The sequence below is a fragment of the Sinohyriopsis cumingii genome, chromosome 1 (genome assembly GCF_028554795.1).
Source record: "Sinohyriopsis cumingii isolate HCF-2022 chromosome 1, ASM2855479v2, whole genome shotgun sequence".
In the NCBI taxonomy this organism is placed as follows: Eukaryota; Metazoa; Mollusca; class Bivalvia; order Unionida; family Unionidae; genus Sinohyriopsis; species Sinohyriopsis cumingii.
In genome coordinates, this window is record NC_142961.1 from 39,211,145 (window position 1) to 39,235,312 (window position 24,168).

Consider the following 24,168-nt stretch of genomic DNA (forward strand, 5'->3'; position numbering starts at 1 on the left):
CACTGTAACTTTTTGTTTGTACACGTACTGTATATTAAGAATATATGAAGCATGGACTGTTCTAGAAATAAAGGGTGGAATGGGTTTGAAGCCTCTTTTTGAAAAAACAAGAACAGACATCAAATTTTAATTTACTCATGAACAAAAAACACTTGCAGCCAGGATTATATATATATATATATATATATATATATATATATATATATATATATATATATATATATATATATATAAGTGCCTTATAACCCACATCTAACACACACACGACTACATGCAGATCACATAACCTAAAAATAATATCAACGCACGAAACTCTCCTCCCTTCTTTACTAAGATGAAGTTTGTATTTCAGACATGATTTTGGTCTTCCATAAAAAAAGATGAAACAGTTTCAAGGAAGGGTTTGGAGGTCCTCCCCCAATGGGTTCTTGAGCAGCAGTGCCCCCGATCCAGTGGTCCAGAGGATTAAAGGCCCCCGTCCAAAAACTCATTTTACACTCATAAAAAATTGCTCGTGGTGCAACTTATGATGATAAAATAAACCAAAATAATCATTTGAAAAACTAATAAACTTACCAAATATGTTCAACTTTACTTCAATAATTTCACAATATTTATAGTCACATGAATTTGTTCTCCAATACTATTGAAGCTTAACCCTTTACCTCATACAACCGTCTTTGGACGCCTCTACAAAAGTCGCATCGAAGCGACTTTTGACGCTTCTACAAAAGTCCCATGGAAGCGCCTTTTGATGTCTGCTGTAAACATCAGCCATTTTAAGCCGGTTTTTGTTGCGCCACCTTTGGGGAAAACCCCTTATTAGATACTACATTCATTTCTGTGAATGACAATTACGTCAGATCACGTGGTCACTTTTTATGTACTGGTCGATATCTGCTATTTAAAGTAACTGGGTCGTAATCTCCACTCTCCAAAATGGCACTCGCGGATTTCATTCAGTACTTACGAAGTGTTCATGATTAGAATCACAACTATGAAAGATTCAATAACCTAGGTAAAGGCTCTGATATTGATATAGGCTGCAATTAGTTTTTATAAATTATCAAATTTAGATGACTTAGTGATGTAGACACAGACGAAAAACTTGTAAATTTCGAGTATGAGAAATGGCAGCTACGGTTGGTCACACGGCCTCACTGACATGACGGTGAACGAGTTCTCTCCAGATTTTAAAGCACATAACAAATTCTTCCAAGATAAATAATTACACAGCTATAACAATCCGACTTTACTCTTAAATTGTTCCACATATAATAGATGTGTACCAAAAATGTAAAATGGTTAAAATTGCTGTTAAACGTAACACCACTACATTGCTTAACAGTTCACAGGCCGGCTATGCATATGCGGTCGACTAGGTAACGTGTTCTATTTACAGTGAGCTGCACTTTGTCACTATGCTCTATGAAGTAATGGGTTAAGTTATTTCATGTGCATGTCAGTGTTCACATCATAATTAAGTCACAATAATTTGTCAATTTTTGCAGCAAATATATTATACTTCCCTCTTTTCATATCAAATCTGTAAAATAAACACCCAAGTATATCAACTATATACAAATAATCCCATACATTCACTTGTCTTTTCTCCAATGGACACAACCTGTTGATATGCCAATCAAGCTCTTTTTGCGGCTTCAGCAAAGATTTCTTTAGTCTTCCTTTTTGTCACCACTGACTTTTTTGGCTCAATGTGCAATCGTTTCTTTTCCTTCTCAGTGACAGCCTTTTTCCTTTCAAGCTGGTGCTTGTATTGGTGACATGCAGTGCACATATTCTGACAGAGGACTACGTCTGTTCTTTCATGCAAGAAATCTTTCTTCTTAAAGTAATTCATTGCACGTTTTCCAGATGCTTTCTGAGCTTTGATTTTTCATTTTTGCAGCTTCTTTTGTAGGTGCTGTTCCAAACTCTTCCATACATTTTTTTTAAACCTTTATCTAAACTTCTTGCGTCAAGCTCTCTCTCAACAACTCGGGATGCCATGTTTTGCAGGCATGCTTCTTCTTTCCATTGCCCTCAATTTCCATTACACAAACATTCATTCAATGAATTTAAACCTTTGACCAATTAGAATACTCTTTACTAGAGTCATGTGCTAATTAATATATGGAATGAATAATTTACAAGTGTCGTTGCGAAATGGGACAGGACAGACTGTTTTTAAAAAAACCTGATCAGAGATGATATAAAAAATAGACTATATCAAGAAAAATCTTATTCATGTCAGGAGAAAAGCGGAATTCCGCTTTAAAACGGAGAAAAATCATGTCTGGTATTTAAATTATTCTATAATTGGATGGCTTGTTTCTGTAAACACAAGATGTTGCGTCCTTCAATGGGTAAATATCCTTTCTTTCTATGCTTTACTTTCTCAGGAATATTTTAAGTCATCCATATACAGAAAAATATCTGTTCAGTCATGGGCTCAATACACAAACATTAAAACAGTGATTGATAACAGTTGCAATTTTTAAAATAAGCATTACAAACTCTAGACCAATCTTCCTAATACTAAAATTAGTGTTGTCTAAACTCTTCCTTCTAATACCCAAATAAGTCACACAAAAATTAATCATTCCAATACTCAGGTTAATGCAATCTAAACCAAGCTTAATTAAACCCAAGTTCAATCCAAACCAATTATTCTAATACTAAAATAAGTTACATCTAAAATAATCCCTCTAATACTCAAACAAGTTATATCTAACTTAATCCAACTAATACTAAAATGAGTTCTATCTAACTCTAATACTCAAATGGATTACATATAAGCTAATCCTGCTAATACTCAAACAAGTTACATACAAAATAATCCTGCTGACACTCAAAGGAGTTACATAAAAAATAATCCTGCTAACACTCCAATGAGTTACATAAAAAATAATTCTGCCAACACTCAAATGAGTTACGTATAAAATAATCCTGCTAATATTCCAATGAGTTACATACAAAATAATTCTGCCAACACTCAAATGAGTTACATATAAAATAATCCTGCTAACACTCAAACAAGTTACATACAAAATAATCCTGCTAACACTCAAATGAGATACATATAAAATAATCATGCTAACAATCAAACAAGTTACATACAAAATAATCCTGCTAACACTCAAATGAGTTACATATAAAATAAGCATGCTAACACTCAAATGAGTTGAATAGCAAGAACAGCATGGTGGTGAGTCACTCTGGGATCAGATTTAGTTATAAAGGTTAGTAGTTTCCCACCAATCTTGAGGAGCATCAAAGTTATTAATATCTGACTCATGTAATATAGATTTTGTCTGAAAAAATTCAGAACTTTAATCAGGCACTGTCCAATCAAAATTCAGATCTTTATTCAGGAACTGTCCAATCAAAACAGGTGTTGTCTGTGTATCTATGATTTACACCAACATCCAAGTTTTATTAGGACACATGCACTTGGGTGGAGGCTGGGTAGAACTGTAGTGATATGCTTACTTTGCATCCTGTAATTGATAACCTGCAATAGGCAATTCTGTAATCTCCTTCAATTTATACCATGGAAACCAGGATAAGCTGTTGCCTTACACAAAAATGGTAGGGTACAATAGACTTTTATATTACTTAATGAAACTGAAGAAAAAGATTGCAACAGCTGGACTTACTTATTGGCCTGAATCTGATACAACACTATTTCTGCCCCTGTGGCCCCAGGGCGAGGCTGGTGTCGCAGGACAACAATGTACAGCTGACCATAACTGAAAGTAATGAATATCAATGTCAACAACATAAAAAAGGATATAGTACCAAATTTTACATTCCTCTAAAGTTTTAAAGTGGTCTATGTATATAAATTCATAAAACCATAGTTAATAGTAGCGAAAAACAGGACAGTGCTCACAAGTATTTCAACTACTATAAAGTCATCATTTTTTGTTGGGTACCAATTGTTTTTAAATTTTGTGGCTCTTACAAGCCATGCATTAAAAACCCAATGAACAATTATCCTTCTATGGAAACAAGGGACCCTTCTCCCATCCACAAATTAAAACACGGACAAAAATGTTATATTTTGCAACAAAAATTTAAACATTAGAAAATAAACCAAGTCATAGTATTCCTGTAAAACAATGCTGGGAACAACCTCAATATGAAGTGTACCAACAAAATAACAGTCCGATCTCAATACCATTTATACTCCCTTATAAATCATGTTCAACTGCACAGCTACATACACAGATTTGACATCATATAATGCACTGGTACATCTATGTCTAAGCAATAAATATAACAAAAAACATTGATCCTGATTTGCAAGTGCATTATGTAATTGCAGATCAGGGTCTATGTTGTTTGTAGTTGGGTTCGACTTATAAGTGAGTGTAAATGGTAACTGAAAAACGCCCAAGAGACCAAGATAATTATGTCAAGAGATCTGTAATTTAAATAAACAAGGTTTAATTAATTATAAGCTCTATGTCAGTCTGCATGACCAAGAGTATTTTAGCCAACTGTTTTTAGGCCAGTACAATTTGACTGTGTTTTTAAATGCAGGCTTGCTCAAATTTTGAGGCAACAGTCTAAACTACCGTATATACTTGCATATAAGCCAAATAATTTAGGAAAAAATAAAGCCCTGGAAGAAGGGGGGGAGTTGGCTTATCCACAGGCCAACGTCTAAGCTTGATAATTTTTAAGTCTTTTTGTTGACTTTTGTAATGGCTGTAAATCTTGGGACACGAAAAAATAATTTTTTCTGTGTCCTAAGACATATGCATGTAAAAAAAAATCATTTTCGGTGCCCCAACACTTATTAAACTGTTATAAAGCACTATGATTGATTTTGTTATTATTTTGCATGTGCATATTTTCTGATTTCTCCAACATGAAATTAAATAAAGGTAAATACAGACTTCATAATTCGCGGGCCAGTTGAGTCTACCCAGGAGACCAGGCTGAACTATAATGTACAGTACTTACACAGTGCAAAGTGTGCATAGCGTCACTTAAATCATTATTTATTCCCAAACATATTGGATGCAGATTTTGATTTATTGTTTTGACCAAATTGCATTTTTCCAGATAACATTTCAGCTAGTCCATAATAATTGTTTCATTTACATTGAATCACAAGCTCCCAAGTTACTCATTTTCGATGATATAAACGATCCTATGAACTGAGGTAATATCTATGAAAATGTATACATGTTTAACTGTACAAGGCACATAACAAGCATAACTTACATGTTCACGAAGAGTGGTAATAATCTACTTTAGTTTTGTGTTTTGGTTGAACAACATCATAACTTTCCACATAATGGAAAGCTTAAATGTTTTGGCATCTCCTTTGTCGATAGTTGGCCTGATTTGTCTTTTGTTTTCCGACAGCAGTACAGGCCAGTTAATCATTAAAATCCTGAAACTGGCTTGTGTTAAGGGGGAATTTTGACAGGCAACTATACCAGTACCTTGATGTGCAATTGCCTTTCATTTCATAATATTAGCATGATTACTGTAGTTTTGTAAAATGGGGTGTAAGGCATACCTGTAAACTTTTCAAAATCCAAATAGGGAGACTGAATAAAAAAATAGGGAGATTGGGACCTAAAAGTGTTTTTTCGTGGCATTTTTTTCACTAAATATTGAGAGCTCTTACGGGTCCAATATGCCTGAAATTTGTAAATAATGCACCAATTTTCCAGGTGATATACCTTAATTTCCCCCAGGACATGCCCTATTTTCATTTTTAGGTCAGCTGTGGCCAATTTGCACAATAGCTAAAGGTGAGTCTTAAATAAACAAGCAACAAAGCCAGCCTAACTAATTAAAAGTTAATCCTGCTTATCAATGCAACTATTTTGTGAAAATGATTGGCCCACAACTGTAATTCAAAGAAACCATGTTCTACACTACTGTGTGTTATGCAAGCACCATCAATAGATTGACAAATAAAGGATTCCCAATTCTGGTGAAGTAAAGAAGCTTAAATAGGCAGCCTCATGGTACCGTACATGTGGCAACTATTTTCCCTTTGTTGTATATCCAACCTTATTTCCTTACTGTCAACTCATAAGGCATTTAGTATTGTTTACTATAAACATATGTAGTCTGAATTAGTTTTTTTTAACACATTAACCCCTGGAGCTTTTTATCATATTTGCCTGAAAATCGAGTAGGAAACACATTTTGAAAGCTATTTCTGAACAGACTCGAAAACACCAAATCTCTGGTCATCTTTCAATAACATACTGCCTAGTTGTGTTAGAAACATTGGTTTTCATTGGCTATTTGACTCGCGCATGAGCAGAAGGGTAAAATTTGGAGTTCTTTTTTTCTCTTTTTTTTTGCTAAACGAAGCCATTATTTTTGTATGGAGACCACTCTTTATTCCAAATGCCCATCTTATCCTACTTTTTGCAAAGACTCATCTGTCTGTTTGCAGTTCATACCAGTTTGCCTTAGCTCTGAGACCAAAAAGTCTAAAATCCAAACACAAAATCGGATTCTTGGGTAAAAAAAAGTCAGGTCCAAAAAATGAGGTTCTTTTTAATCTGTATTTTGTAGTGCAACTAGATATTCCAGATTATTTGGTATCATTGTAGAGCTACATCTGTCTACCTTTCTATAATACCACCCACTTTAATGTATCATGCATGACCATGATGCTACAGAGCTCGGCAGTAGGCTACTATTTCCTGCCCCATTAAGTCGTCGCTAAGGGTTAATGTGTTAAGGTCACATATGCTGCCTGTTATGTATTTTCATTCCATCTTTTAATTTAATGATGGTAATTAACGTTCGCATATATGGAATAAAACTGCCAGGTGTTCACTCGAGTAAGTTTCTTTGGTGGGAATGGCTTTATAGCATATGGAGTTACAGCATTCATAGTGATCATTCTTGGGATTGAAATTAATTGTTGATAGTTTTATTGCTGTAGTTTATTTTTTGTTCTGGTTTATTTTCTGATTTTTGTATTCTTGTAGAGGTAAAAAAAATCATAAATTTACATGAGTAATATTTAAACTTAACATTCTATTTATTGCAGAAGCAAATTCTTTCTAGTAAAGTAATTATTTCGTCACATTAATATTCACAGGTGATACAACAAAACATGGTTTCCTTGAATTGCATACGATATATCTATTTATGTAGGACTTTTCTTTTTAAGGATAAATGAAAATCGAAGACATAATGTAATAACCAGGAGTTCTCTGCAAAAATCAGGAGATATTATGAAATCGGGAGGTGGGCGTGAAATCCCAGCATGAGAGTGGACAGGTATGCTATAAAGTCACTTACATCAAAGCAAACTACAACTCCACTTTTACGGCATTAGCATAATTTTTGAAGCAATATTTCTGAAACTTCATTACTGTATTTTGGAGATATTGTTAAAGTTCAGTGCAGTGGTGCCCATGATTAGACTCCAAGGGATGCACTTCACTCAGCAGAATGTACTTCATTCAGTGCATGTTTAAACCTACAATGTACATGTGGTGGCACCACATGCAAATATGTTCTGTTGCCTAATTGTGAGCATTGAATCAAACCGTATTGTTGTTCATTGTGTTGTCATAATGGGATTACATTTTAATAAGTTAGGTTTTACAATTTCAAGGCAAAATAAAAACATAATTACTGGTGCACTGATATAAAATGTCCAATGCAATAATGCAAAAACAAACAATAATTGAGTCAAAAGGGAGAGGTAGTGTTACAGCAACTTGTGAATGCTCAATTCTTGTCATCGTTCAATCAAGTTATACACAAATCTAAATTAGGCAGAAACAATAAGAAAACAGAAAATTAAATAAATTACTTTTCAAATAAGTTTATACCATTTCTTTTTAATGATTTTTGTTAAGATAAGTTTGCCTAAATAAATGCATTTAGAACTTACTGTGTGATGTCACAGAGTTGAAGGTCCGTTAATACATGGGTCATGCACTTTTTAGTGTTTATACCTATTCACTTGGGGGGGGGGGGTCGGCTTATACATGAACGGGCTTATACGCAAATATATACGGTACATAAACTATGCACATTAGGTAAATGCTCTTAATGGGAAACAAAAGAAGGTAAAATTTAGGGCATTCAAACAGCAATAACTGAGAGAGAAACAGTAGGACTCAATGCCAGATGTGACCTATATTTCAGCAGAAGTGGGTCATAAATCTAAGTTATACATTATAATATCCATTCAAAGCATTTATATTTCTGCACTTGACTGTAATTTCATCTGTTATTTTGAATACTAATAATTTTTTGGAGTCTAATTTTTAGAAAAAGTCAACAGTAGAGGATTTTAGTCCGCAAATTTATACAGGAATATATACAAAATTTGTCTTGAAAATAATTTTCATGCTTTTATTATTTTTAAAGTTTAAACTTTCAAAAGTTTCTACCACTTCCTCTATGTAAAAGTTTTAAACTTTTTTCTGCAACAATTAAAACAGAAAATGTATGATTTTTCTGTGTTTGACTTCAGAGAAATTACAGACGGTCAAGATTTTAGTTTTCAAATGTTTTACAGCAAAAATACAACTCAGGTATTTTGGTATAATTGTGCACATTACAGTAAAACTTTCCTTAACTGGAAATTATTGGGATAAAAATTACTGACTGTTTTATAGTCATGGCCAGTATAATGAGGTTTGATTGGTGTAAGAATAGCGGAACAAGGATCAAAACAAGAAGGCCAGATCTGCATACAACCCATGTACAGGCAGGCTGGCTTAATGAAGTTTTAACATAAAGTCTAACCTTTGGACGTTCAAAATGGGCCATAAAGTTTACTTCTATTACTGAATGTGATTTTTATCTTACTTACATGGCTGCAATACTGACATCCCTTTCTTGTAGCAGCTGCTTGAGTTGTTTGGGAAAAGAAGGAAGATCAACTTCAAACTTTGGCAACCGATTCTGTGAGCCAAACTGAAATAAATGTATGGTCAGTTTTATACAATTCTATTATGTATGTTATTCTGTGTATAGATGTTTCCATGCCATCATTACTCTCTGCTATTATTCTACAACTTTAATTTTAAGTACTTATCTAATCTAACTGTGCTGTAAACCAATTTCCAACAAATATTTAGTGAAAACTGAGTGTTACATGCTTACCTGAAATACAGAAAAATATTTTCAGGTATATTTTGTCCTTTGTATGCTTTATTTGAACTGACTGGGCACCATTTTGTTTATGAGTGGGCACCACTTTATTTGAGCTGACTAGGCACCATTTTGTTTGAGCTGACTGGGCACCATTTTCTTTGAGCTGACCAGGTACCAATTTGTTTGAGCTGACCGGGTACCATTTTGTTTATAATCTATGCTCAGCAGCCAGGAATGTGAGAAAACTATCCTTCATTATGCATCAGTGCTGAATAGGAAAATTCCATCCCCAAGATCAGAAGATCATGTCAGACATATGGCAAAGCCTCTTCCTAACATAAAATTTGGGCATTTGGGTGGAATTTTTCATTTTTACACTGCATATGAAATATTCCATTACCATATATACTTGCTTATAAGCCATGTCCAACAACAATCTGCATAATGTTACAGGAAGTCAAGGTCTATACTGTTTGCAGCTGGACTCAACTTAAAAAGTGAGCATACATGGTTGTCATAAGTCATGGGTTTATAATTGGTTAAATACTTTAATTTTTTTCATGTGTGATTAAAGCAAGGGTAAAATGCTTTCAAATTGTTCACTACAAATTCACTACAGATCCTTCTCACTTCATAGTCTCCAATCAGTTTAACAACATCTGAGCAGTAGAAATTGAAGAAATTATGACTTTCACTTTTAATGCAAACTTTCTATGTATATGTGAAGGACCTGCATTTTTAAATTTGCTTTCAGTCAATGCAAGACAAATAACAGTTACAGAAAAATGCTGGAACATTTAATCTGTTTCCTGAAACTTTTCATTACAACAATAATGTAACCCCCAAACAGTACAAGTCCTTTGATATCTACACTGTGTATCAAACGTTGTCTTCCCATATCCATCTTGTATAACTGTGTTACATATCCATCTTATATAACTGTCACATATCCATCCAATATGACTGTATTACATTTCTATCCTATATGACTGCGTTACATTTCTATCCTATATGACTGTGCCACATATCCATCCTATATGATTGTGTCAAATATCAATCCTATATGATTTTGTTAAATATCCGTTCTATGACTGTTTCACGTATACATCCCATCTGAACGTGTCACATATACATCCTATATGACTTTGTCACATATCAATCCTATATGAATGTGTCACATATCAATCCTATGACTATGTCACATATCCATCCTATGTCTGTTTCACATATCCATTGTATATGACTGTGTCACATATCCATTGTATATGACTGTGTCACATATCCATCCAATGACTGTTACATATATCCATAGTACATAACTGTTACATATATCCATCATATATGGCTGTTACATATATCCATAGTATGTGACTGTTGCATATATCCATCATATGTGGCTGTTACATATATCCATCGTATATGACTGTTACATATATCCATCGTATATGACTGTTACATATATCCATCGTATATGACTGTTACATATATCCATCGTATGTGACTGTTACATATATCCATTGTATGACTGTTACATATATCCATCGTATATGACTGTTACATATATCCATCATATGACTGTTACATATATCCATCGTATATGACTGTTACATATATCCATCGTATATGACTGTTCCATATATCCATAGTATATGACTGTTCCATATATCCATAGTATGTGGTTGTTTTCTTAAATAAACCTAATGTATCCTAAGACTTTAACATTTTGACTCTGGATCATAAATTCCTTCTCTATTTCTATCATGTTACAAACTAAAGACTTATTGGAAAGCAAGGAAAGCAAATATTCTCTTCTGATAACTAATTTTCTTTATAACTGATAATTACTTTGGTGATAAAAATAAGGTTTAACTATAATGAATTTAGTTTCATCTTTTGTTATAGTAAAAGCCCTACAGGTCATGTAAGTGCATTTACTCAAATTAAAAACTGAATTGTTCTCAAATTTAATACTAACATAGTCTAATCAAAACATATTACATCCTGAATGTTAAATGCTCTACACCTTAAACATCATTAAAACTTACAGATGAAAATTATTGATCAGTATTGAGTTTTACAATGGTAGCCAGGTACAAAACTGGGTCGATAAAAGAGAATGTCAAATCTATCAAAATAAGAAACATGGATGTATGAGGATCCAAATAAAGTGAATAATTGCCATTTAAAGGTATGTGCAATCAAATTCCAACAAATGACACCCATTACTGAAATAGATGGTTCTGAGCACCTACATGACCTGTATGACTTTCACTATAACATGGAACACAATAAGGCAGTCGGATCAAATTAAGATCGTAGACTCACAGTAAAGTAAATGGGTTGCAATGAGTTTCCTTGTGATCCTGTTGAAAGCAATAACAACCCTCCATCAGGTCGATTCTGAAGAAAAAAAAATATTCAAACAATAATGCATAAATAACAGACATACTTTTAAAATCTCTAATAAAATATGTTTAATTTTACTAAGATACTAAAAATCAAATGTACTACTGTCAGTCTGTTTTCATGAATAGTCAAATTCTACTAACATACTAAAAATCAAATGTATTACTGTCAGTCTGTTTTCATGAATAGTCAAATGAGCTATGTTGTGGAAAAAATAATTCATCTCCAAAAATACTGACAAATGCACACATATTGTACAATTACATAGCTGTCAATGTGAATTTAATTACTGAGAAGCATACTGTATATGTCATGTCTGTGATTTTATGGTTGGTTATTACAAGTCTATCGTAACAACAAAAGAAAGCCTGGACACTGCAATAGTCAAGAAAATTTCAGAAGATAAATACCTGCATTCATAAAAATTGCAATATTTGAAATAAGTATTTATCTCAGAAATAGATACAATATTTCAAGTTAATACCTGAATTCCAACTTGAAAAATAAAGAAAATTCAGCTTGTTTACAGTGTTTGCATTCTTCGTGGCAGCATGTGAGTTTCTCATTCAACAAATGGCTGAGTATTCTTGTGATGATGTTTCAATATTGCCTAGCTGGTGGTTGCTGTTTGTGACATGTAATCTCAAAGGAGGTCTCTACTGTGTAATACTGCTTTCTCTCCATGCATTGTATAGGAAGATGAATGATGTATGAATTGTATTCATGTTAAAATGAAGGACTGATTTTGCAAATCTGCCATCCAAGGTTCCACCCCAGCTTCTGGTATGTGAAAGAGTAAATGCTTTCCCATCTCAACTATTGTATATACTCATGTAAAACTGGATCCAGCTAAAAACTGTTGATGCAGATCTACCACTGTATAATATGCCGTATAAAAGTTTGACTCGACTTATAAGTGCATATATATAGTACATAATCCGAGCTCTACATAAACAAAATCCCCTTATGAGTATTAAAATTGTTTGCTATCTACATCAGATATATTATACAAAATCTAAGGCTGTCAAATGAAAAACAGAGAATCATAAAGATTCCAAAATGTTGGTTGAAGTATGAGTCTTGTACAATAACTTTCTATTTTTAGCAAGAATGGCTGGAAAAATTGGTTCATGTTATATTCAGGAGTACCCTATACCCAACAAAATACCAAAACCTGAAACAGCTTTCACTCTGCACAATAAAACTTACCATCCAAACATACCAAATCACTGTTATATTCAAAGACTTCAGATTCTTCAAGGTTTTCTTCTCAGGATTGACCTGTATTTAGAAAATGAAAATGTCATCCTCATTCAAAAAGTAAATATTTTTGTGAAAATATTTAAACTTTTGCAAGAACTGATATTACAAAGTTTTTGTCTTAAGTAAAAACAAATAAAAATATATCCATAAAAAGAAAAGATTCCAAGATCAATGCACAATTATTTCAAAGTAATTCAACGATCATTTATACAAATTTACACTATTTTAAAAAATACATTTAAGATTTTTTTAAAACCAATTACTATCATTAATAACATTATAAACATAATTTGCTTTTCAGTGTAACAAATAACTATATCGTGTAAAATAGAAACAAACCTGATAGACTTCTATACCATGGTCGGTGATGAAGACAATCTCATTGATATTTGTCCAGATAAACCCTTTAATAATTGTAGATCTTCCCTGGGGAAACAAAGAATGTTCAAATGACTATGACCATTAAACAAAATTTACCTGACAGAGTTAATAACTCAGATGCAATATACGTTCTTTTATATTGAGACATTTTTATTATAATATAGTATTTAATCCTCATTTCAAGTTTCCAATCCAGTGTTTTATCATGTCGTGAAAACTGTACCATAGTTTTCTCCTGGGCTGTTTACAGCTTGCAACCCTATCTAGATCTGACTAAATAATAGCACAATATTATTACAGGCAGAATTAAAATGATCAATTCTTTAGCATATTTTAAATTTTTAACCTTATAATCTGCATCTCAAGTGCCGAGAGTACGATATCCTCCAATCTGTTTTCACTCAAAGGCTCTTACGAAGTTTATATTCAGGAATCTGACAAACATAATCGTAAATTAGTTCATCATGTTACTAAATTGCTAATATATTTCTCATTACTAATGGAGTGACATAAATAGTGTTGCATTTGATGCCTTCTTGATTATGCTCTGAACTTATGCATTTCATGCATTTAGTTGACATTTCTTCTGAAATGACACAAGAGGGGAAAATAAAGCATAAATTAGTATGGCAGCATGCTAATAACTTTCGAAAAATATGAGGTGTGGTCTTAAATAGATGAAGTCCATAATGGGGACAAAGTTACTAAAATCTCAAAGAAATTGTAAAAACAATGCATAAAACCTGCATAAGAATGACTGTCCTATACAATAAATCTAAAACGAAAGCTTGATGGTTCAAACTGAACACTAAAACTGCTTGGATTGTTGCAGGAAAAAAAGTGTGATGTTAACAGTACAGTAGTGAAGCTATAAAATCAGTGACAGCTGGAGTGGCAAGAGAAGGTAATGGGTAAGAGTTATTGCTCTTTGTCTACATGAAATAGGAAAAGACCACTATTGCCTTTTAATAGGACTGGATTCTCGAGGTAGCAGGTTAATATTCCTAATGCAATGTCATTGCAAAACGTATTTGAGGGAGAAATAGAAAGTGTGAGAGATCTCTATCATTATCAAATGTCTAAGTCACCAGGATTAAGTTGGAACAGGATTAACTTTTTGAAAGTCTACCACTCTGAGTGCAAATTGATCAGACAGTCCTGGTTTTAAGATATAAAAGGTTAGTGAAAAGTTGAAATACCTAAGAAAATTAAAAAATTAATCCATCTTTTAGCAATAGTGTGCTTTCACTAAGTCACATTCAGGTAAGGGAACAAGTTACAAAGGGTCTAAACGAAAATAAAGACATTAATGTCAGTGATTGCAACCTTTACACATTGTTTTCAGATGCCAAATGTAATTTTTTTTCATGTCTGAAAACTTAGGAACAAAGAAAATGAATTCACACAAAACAAATTTCATTAAACTAAGGGTGGAGGTGGGGCAAGATTAACTGCTATTTTCACTTCTGCAATCAGCTGACTAAAATTCAGTCTGCAATGTAGATGAATCAAAATCAAACTCTTTTATGTCTATTATTCAACTGCTTTTGACATCTTTTATGTGAATTATTTTGTTGCCAAATAAGACCAGGAGATGAAGTGATCTGTATCCCACATGATACCAAAAATGCCTGGGGTCCCGAGTGGCCGAGTGGTCTAAAGCGCTCTCCGTTACGGATCACTGCCATCTCACCTCTATCTGTGCCGGTTCGAGTCTCGGATTCAGCCAATGTGGGTATGTGAGAAAACTTGCCAGTAGCTTCTTGTGGGTCGGTGGTTCTTCCCAGGGTTTTCCTGGGTTCTTCCTCCACCATTAATACTGGCCGCCATGTATAGCCTATCGTATGCTGAAAAATGGCGTTAAACCCAACAACAACAACAACAACCAAAATGCCTGTTACATGACAAATGGATTTATTCGAGATTTCATATATGTAATGTAGAAAGTTCACATTTCCAAAGTATAAAAGGAAGATTATGTTGTTGTTGTTGTTGCCATTGTTGGGTTTAATGCCATTTTTCAGCAAAAGATAGGCTATACATGGTGGCCAGTACAACTGGTGGAGGAAGAACCCTGGAAAATCCCGGGAAGACCCACCGACCCATGAGGCAACTAGTAAGCTTTCTTATGTATGCACATTAGCTGAGCCTGAGACTCTAACCCATGCAGACAGAGGTGAGACAGCAGTGATCAGGAATGGTGAGAGCTTTGGACCACTCAGCCATTCGGGGCCCCTACAAGGAAGTCATAGGCATCATTTTTTGTACACATTTAATTCGCATTAGTGGTATATCAGCTTCTGGTGACATGTGGATGGTTAGCAACAAAGTACAAGGAAGCATATACGACAGTGTATCACTTGAAACATTTATTTAATATAGTAACAGAATGTCTATATTTAGTCCAAAAAATGGTGAAACATTTTAGTTTTGTTGTGATCTAATTTTGGTATGGACAATTGGAAGATACACTAACTGTCTACAATTTTGATAAGATGTATATAAAATTTCATAGAATATCTTGAACATCTTTGGATTCTTGTACCAGAAATAAAATTGTGGATGGATGGATGGATGGATGAGTGGACATATGAAAAATAAATCATACTGGGTGGATGGATGAATGGATGAAAAATAAACCATACTGAAGCTGAGGATATCACAACAGCAAAAGGCAAAAACATATTAACAGTCTAATATATGAAACATGCATATCAGAGACACTGAACACTGTTATAGTCTAATATATGAAACATTCATATCAGAGACATACTGAACACTGTTATAGTCTAGTATATGAAACAAGTTTAACATATCTGAGAAGATATTGGAGTTTTGCCAATGATAATGGATGCTTTGATGGTCTGAAAAATGGACAAAAGCAATCAAATATTGGAACTGAAGAACTGCCAATACCAAAAGACATATCTAGTCCACAAGTCTAATACTTGTATCAAGTTTCACATGGATATCTCATATCATATTAGAACTGAACTCCAGAAGCCAAATGTTTTATTTAACATGTTTCTTTGGTAATGCACACACAATCATAATATATTAGAACATCTACTACCTTCCTAATACAGCCCTCCCAAAGCTAAACAGATATTCACCATGCCTTTGGCCAAAAGATCATTTGTTTTCCAAGGTTGAAGTCAGATGAGAGGGGTCTACCCTTAGAATGCAGGATTGACACCAAATCCCTTCAGTCATCATTTAATACAATTGTGAGTGTGCATACTCGTCCAGGAATGTAAATGTCAGGTGGGCACTAATATTATCATAAGTACTACTGAAAAAACATTTTACTCCAGAAACTGACTTCTTCAAATACGTTACCAGATCATAAAACATTATGAGAATTACATCCCTTTTCCTAAGAGTTGCACGTCACCAGTCTCCTAGCATATGTGAAGAAACTTTAAGCCTCATGTGAGATGCAGGCTAATGGTCAATATATAGACACAGTATAGAGAAAAATATTTGCTCCTTCTAATCAACCTGGGAAGGTAGCCTGTTGAACTAATGATATAGGCCCCACCAAGGCAAAGTGAGCCCTTAGGGATGAAAGGCCTATGAGGCAAAAGTCATCTCTGACCACCATTCTACAACTTAGATGATGTCATTCACAGAATCTTCTGAGCTCATGTCAGTACAAAATTCAGCTGGTCTTGTGTTAGTTCCTTATGGATAACTCAAAGGATCCAGGATGACAGAGCAGGACTGGAGATCTGATACCTTTCTTCTCTGCTAGGTAATAACAAGTGAGACTTGCCTACTTCATTAGCTCAGTCTACTTTATAGGTTCTGTATATGCCCACAAAGAAGGATCCAAAGGAAACCAGTTTTAATAAAAAAAAGACCAACTTTCCCTGAGCAGGAGCTTGTCCTCAGCAATGAAAGCAGGTGCTGTCATGAGAGAAACCAGTCAAATTGATCATCTAATTTTGGAGGGTTTACTGAATTTCATTCTTCCAATATTCCACCAAAACTTAAAATATGCCCTAGTTTATATAATTCATTAGTGAATTTAATCTGGTTTATTTGCAATGATTGCTAGCTTTTGAGGTATTTCAAGTGAAAATATCAGCAAATGATAGGAAAATGGTTTATATGTATCTAACAATGTATTTGATAAGAATATGAATTTGTATACATTGAGCTCTTATTCTATCGATGATATGCAACTCTTTTATGTAATGACTCTTATTCTATCGATGATACGCACCTCTTCTATGTAATGACTCTTTCAACAACAGACATTTAACAAAGAATTGTGAAATGCAGACAAACCAGAAAATTCTTAAGTTATTTTGGACTCTGTGGACACTTATCAATATAATAAAAAAAAGTTAATACTTCAAATTTTAACAAGCAATCATCCTTAAATATATTAGCTAACTTATTTCTGGACAAGCATACTCTAGTGACCAGAATGTCTTAGAATCTGGTAACTCATTTTTAACTGAGGCTTACTTAGAAAGTCATCTTCTTTTAAAATGTATAGGGTGCTTCCCTATATGAAAACTTAAATATGAAAATTTAAATGTAAAAACTTAAATGTCAAAACTTAAATATGAAAACTTAAATATGAACACTTAAATGTGAAAACTTTTTAAGATACAGTAACAATATGTTTACCATATCTATTGAGTCTGAGTCAACAGCTTTGACAGCCTGATTAGTTTATCAATGTCATTAACTCTTCAAAGATTCCACCAGAAATTTCTGCACTGTGCTGGATTTATATGTCAGACAGACAGACAGACACACATACAGAATCTCCATCATTATCTCATCTGCTTGATATGAAACATTTCTAGAGATGTTGTATATTATGATTCTGAATAAATACAAGGCTACTGCTAACACCACTTTGGGATGTAACTGTAGCAATTTAAAAGCAAAGGTGATCTGATCATTGGGACCTGCAAGTAACACAGGTGGTTACTATATTTTGGCACTGACATGTAACAAAGGTAGTTACTACACATTGGCAGATACATGTAACAAAGGTTGTTATTATACATTGGCAGATACATGTAATACAGGTGGTTACTACAATTCATTCTCTTTTTTTAATCCATTTTTTTGTTTGTTTAATAAATCTGTTGCTCATATAAAAACTTTTGCTGACATATAAGGCTTGAAAACAAGTTTTCCATTATAACAAAAATTAATTTTTAACCAACAAATTTTCTCTGGTCCCTCAGTGTTAATTATCAGCAGAGGCCACTACATGACAAACCTTGCATGTCTGAGAATATTCCTGCTGGTCTGTTGTCAAATCCTCTTGAAAGTTTATGAATTCCTTAAAAGAAAATATGTAAACATTGAAATATGTCATGTCTTCCCAATGTGTAACACTGAAGCAAAGGTTTTAGAAGGTACAAGAAAAGAGAGACTCTGAATCAGAAACATTGGTTATTTAATTATTTAACAAAATACATGTGTCAGTAGTAAAGTGAGTCACTTTAGCAACAATAGGAATTTAATGTTAAAAAGGGGTATATCCACTTTGGCGACAATGGGAATTTAACATGGGGAAATTTAACATGGAGTGAATGGGGAATTGAACATAGCGACAAGGGATTGGGTCACTTTAGCAACAATGGGACTTTAGTGTTAAAAAGGGGTATATCCACTTTGGCAACAATGGTAATTTAACATAGGGAAATTTAACATGGAGTGAATAGGGAATTGAATATAGCGACAAGGGATTGGGACACCCTAGCAATGGCCACTTAATGTCAAAAATAGGCATATCAAAATTGGCGACAATGGGAATTTAACATGGGGAAATTTACCATGGAGTGAATGGGGAATTGAACATAGCGACAAGGGACTGGAACACCCAGGGATCGTCCTGGGCTTCGCCAATGTCGCAAATTGCGATTTTTTTTCCTTATTGGCGACAAAAATATCCCATCTGGCGATTTTTTTGGCAACAGACTTTTTGGTTATTTAATTTGTACATACAATCATAGATTTGGACTGGATAAATTAAAAGGGAGAACGAAAGGAAGCCACAAACTTGACTAAGCAATGCATTGGAATCAATCTGTTACACAAACAATCCTTTCTTTGTATTGACAACCCCATCTTTACAGTGCATTGTTACATCATAATCTGCTTATGCTGACATCTGGGCCGAGTATGCTGTGATACAGTCAATCATGCTACCGAACTATACCTACAACTGACCGACTTCTGAAGACGCGAATAGAACAGATACAATTAATTGAATGGCTAAATCTTCTGTTGTTTTTTTTTTGTTTTTTTTTTTTTACATATACTAGTACAATAGTTTTGCTGAACCTTCATAGAAAACTGATAACCTTTGAAGTACCGACTACTGTGTATAAATACAAAGCAAATGGAAAAATCTCAATCACAATTATGTCTGTCGCCAGTGCAGCATTTTACTCATTGATCTTTTCCTTTTGCCATCAATCCGTGTTACGGCTGCTGAGACTTAAACTCCGAAACAAGAAATAGCACAAATCAAAAACAACAACCAGTTTTGCATAATTAATAATAATTATTTATTTCTCAAAATACAAGAGTGAAAGAATCTCTAAATTGGGCGTGAATTTATGCTTATATATACGGTCCAATATTGCCAGGTGTTGATTCGTGTAAGTTTCATTCGTGGGAATGTAGATCCTATTTTGTTTGTCGAGAAAATTTATACAGCATTCAGTGATCATTCTTGGGATTTAGGAAGCAATTCACTACAAGCTTTGTTAAGCTAGCCATAACAGGGGGGGGGCTGCTGATAGACTACTGGTGTCACCTGTCAGTGCTGTGGACTGTGAACGTGGATTCAGTAAGATGAACCTCATAAAAACTGATATCAGAAATAAACTCTGCATCTCATCTCTCGAGAATTTCATGAGAATCAGCATGTACAGATGTGAAAAATTAGACTTTGAAACTGCATTCAACAAGTGGGCAGCCCTAAAATTGCGACGGATCTTCATGTAACACTTTGTAACATTTTGTTAATGCTTGTTGTAATTAAAGAATTAAGTAACCCATCTTTTGTAATTTTCATTGCCTGTTACATTAATAGACTAAATTAACACTTGGAAAAATGTACACTACTTGTTCTGGCGACACTTTTTGAAAATTGGCGACAAAATATTGAGGTTGGAGATTTTTTTGGCGACAGCTTTTTAAAAGCCAGGACCATCCCTGAACACCCAAGCCTCAATGGGACCTTAATGTTAAAAAGGGGTACATACACTTTAGCGTCAAGGGGGAATTTAACATGGGGAATTTTATATCCACTCTAGGGACAATGGGAATTTAACATAGATTGGTTGGGAATGTATACGGACAAGGAAAATTGAATGGATTGGGTCTGTATAGGGACAAGAGATGTAGAGTGACAATGGATTGGGACTGTCTTGCAACAATGGGACTTTAACATGGGGAATAGGAACGACACTTTGGGGGCAATAGGACTTTAACATGGGAATATTGGATATGTATAGGAACAAAAAATATTGGGTTTGTATAGGGACAATAGGAAAGATGACATCATGGTACTGGACATTGGCAACAATGTCCACCAGGTGTTATATAAAGTTATATGTCCCACTCCACCAGGCATTATATCAAGCTATTTGTCCTGCCCAGCCAACCATTATTGCTTTTCACAGCGATTCACAGACAATGGAAATTCCAGTCAAAAAGGTTGTGGGCAACTTTGGGGACAATGAGAATTTAACATGGGGAATACATGACCGGCACTTTGGGGACAGTAGGACTTTAATATGGGAATAGTGGGCCTGTATAAGGACAAAAAAATATTGGGTCTGTATAGGGACAATACGAATGGAACAGGTGGGTGATGTCAAGGTACTGGATATTGGCAACAATGTTGCAAATGGCTGACCTCAATCAGGCAAAACAGTGACAGCGGGAAAATATCTATAACGCTTGGTGGGGCGGGACATGTAACTTTATAGACAAAGAATCACCTATCAAACAATGAATAGTGATGAGAGTGCTAATGTAAAATAAATTTTTATACAAAACAACACACTCATACTAACAAAATCAATGTTATTTACTATCAATACATTGTGGAGAATGAAATGTTTTATCTACAAAAGACACCATTACCTACAATCACCTCAACAAAAGAGTTAGTAGTTATAGTCACACTACTCCAAATTCACACAAAACAAACACATTGAGCAGGGACAAGGTTTTTTTGTTAAGAGAAAAAACAAACACATACAAAGGTACATGCACACACAAATAAAATACATACACACACACACACACACACACACAAATGAATGTGTGCATACAAAAACACACATACACACATTTTTGTTATGGGATAAGCTTTTTGTTAAGGGAAAGAAACAAACACACAAACACATACAAATATATGCATGCACACACACACACACACAAATGAACATGTGCATACAAAAACACATACAAACAAACACAAACACAAACACACATATACACAAACACACACACATATACAAACATGCTAATGCACACAAACACTTTTGTTGTTAAGGGATTAATTTTTTGCTAAGGGAAGAAAACAACACACATACACACATACAAACACTTTTTTGTTAAGGGAAGAAAACAAACATACACACATGCACACACACACTTTTGCTAAGGGATAAGTTTTTTGTTAAGGGAAGAAAACAAACACACACACACACACATACAAATGTATGCAAATGCACAAAACACATACAAACACACACACATACAAACACTTTTTTTGTTAAAGGATATGTTTTTTGCGAAGGGAAGAAAACAAACACACATACACACAAACACACATACAAACACATACCCACACAAACATACACTAATGCACACAAACACATATAAAAAGAACACACACATACACTTTTTTTTGTTAGAGGACAAGTGATTTTTGTTAAGGAAAAAACACATACACACACAAAAAAACATATGCAAACACACATGCACACACAAAAACAAACATAAACACATACAAATACTATTTTTGTGCTTAGGGACAAGTGTTTTTTGTTAAGGAAAAAACAAACATACACACACAACTGTACATGTGCACACAACATGGTTCCCATGCTTTTCTAAAGATAAATTTCCAGGTCACTTCCAGGGTTTATCCAGGACAAAATTACTTTTTTCAAGGTTCACATATAACCATTACTGAATGGAATTAGAAAACATGCATTTTCTAACTCTAAAGATGTTTCTTTCTCTTTCAAGGCTCTCCAAAAACATCGAAGTCAGAAAAAAGACCATGTACAAAACCACAAAATGTATCACACAAAACAAGTTTGATTATATTCCTATAAACTGTCATGTAAAGTCATTTCAATGTACAGAATAAAAATTCTAACTTTATTTTGCTGCATTATGTTGCTAAGTAGGAACAACATAATGAACATAAATTCTATAGCAATATATATAAAGAATTCTATAGCAATATATATATATATATATATATATATATATATATATATATATATATATATATGCATCTAATAGAAAGTAATATTTCCTATTACAGTATAAAAAAAACAATAAATGCAAATAATTAGAATCTTGTCTTGTAACAAAAAGAGTTTAACCCTGAATTTATCTGTGTCAATAAAATCCCAAACAAGATTTTTCAAACAACCTAATCTCCTTAAGATGATCTGGTTAAAAATCCATCATTTAAAAAAAACATTTTCAAAAGGGTTGATTTAAATTTTGACAAAAGACCTTCAAAATTATATACTGTTGTATAAACAAGGACTGAGTTTTCTGTAAAATCAACTTATCTTCTTGTAATTTGTTAAACCAGTCCCCAAACCTGTATTGATACAGGGGCTCCTATCATTTTTTAATATATAATACAAGGGATGACAATTTCTCATTTCAGCTCTGAGATTCAACAATTTGAACTACAAATTTGGCTTAAAACGAATAGCAGTCTGTTTTCAAATCCAAATATTCCCACCCCATTTTCCATATTTGGACATTTAGGTTGGGGTGTGGGGTCACTGCAACTGCATATAAAAAATTTGGAATTTGCCGCCACGGTGTGGTAGTGATATATGACAGTCACTTACCAGCAGGCCTAGAAAATTTTAACTTATGTTATATTGACTCATACCTGCATGAAATTGATAGGAAAATGATTTATTTTCTCAGAAATGGAAAGTATTATAATCGTTATGTCATTATTCCACTCACAAACAAGACGAAACTACAGCGTAGATGAAACCTGACCCAGTACTCATCATTTGCATTACTAGTCACATGACTAAACAAATCTCAAATGACAACATCGGAAGTCCAATAGTCACATGATATCAATAACAAACTCCTTTATAATGATGTACAGAAATTCAATCATATTAAATGAAAGTCAGATAATGTTTGCAAAAACTAGCAATCTAACCAGTCTGATTTATCAAGCAGAGAGCACATTTCAACGTGGTAGTCATGTGATACAACAAAACTCCAGAACCTGGAATATATAAATATGGAGAATTTTGTGTTCTTTCGATTTTGTATTTTTATTACAACCAGTATACAACTTTCATTTAATATTTTTCTTTTCTTTTCTGTACAAAATTTGAAAATGTGCATTGTTAGATTTGTGTACTCATGTGACTAGCAATGCAAATAGCGAGTAGCAGGTCACATTTCATCAACGATGTCACAGAGGGCATATGCTTGGTCTTCTGAAATTTGTTTTCGCTGCAACTTCAATACATAGCATGTGCACCCATCATAAAAACAAGCTAGCTTCAATCTTTTATAAAAACATGGTACTCTTCATCAAAATAAGCCAGCTACAATCTTTTGAGAATAATGCACTCTTCATCAAAACAAGTCAGTTACAATCTTTTACAGAACATTGCACCCTTCATCAAAACAAGTTAGTTACAATCTTTTATAGAACATTGCACCCTTCATCAAACCAAGTCAGGTACAATCTTTTATATAACACTGCACCCTTCATCAAAACAA

General features: G+C 33.8%; 1 protein-coding gene across 1 annotated transcript in view; it reads right to left on the bottom strand.

The window, feature by feature from the left end:
* Nucleotides 1-24,168, bottom strand: part of LOC149806746 (regulator of MON1-CCZ1 complex-like) — a 99,558-nt gene that overhangs the window by 63,919 nt on the left and 11,471 nt on the right. Inside the window, exons 4-9 of the mRNA XM_089957133.1 lie at nt 18,410-18,472; nt 13,120-13,206; nt 12,727-12,798; nt 11,437-11,511; nt 8,828-8,931; nt 3,660-3,752 (exon numbers count right to left, since the gene is read on the bottom strand). Of these exons, the coding sequence (XP_089813259.1) occupies nt 3,660-3,752; nt 8,828-8,931; nt 11,437-11,511; nt 12,727-12,798; nt 13,120-13,206; nt 18,410-18,472 (494 nt within the window). The remainder of the gene's footprint in view (nt 1-3,659; nt 3,753-8,827; nt 8,932-11,436; nt 11,512-12,726; nt 12,799-13,119; nt 13,207-18,409; nt 18,473-24,168) is intronic.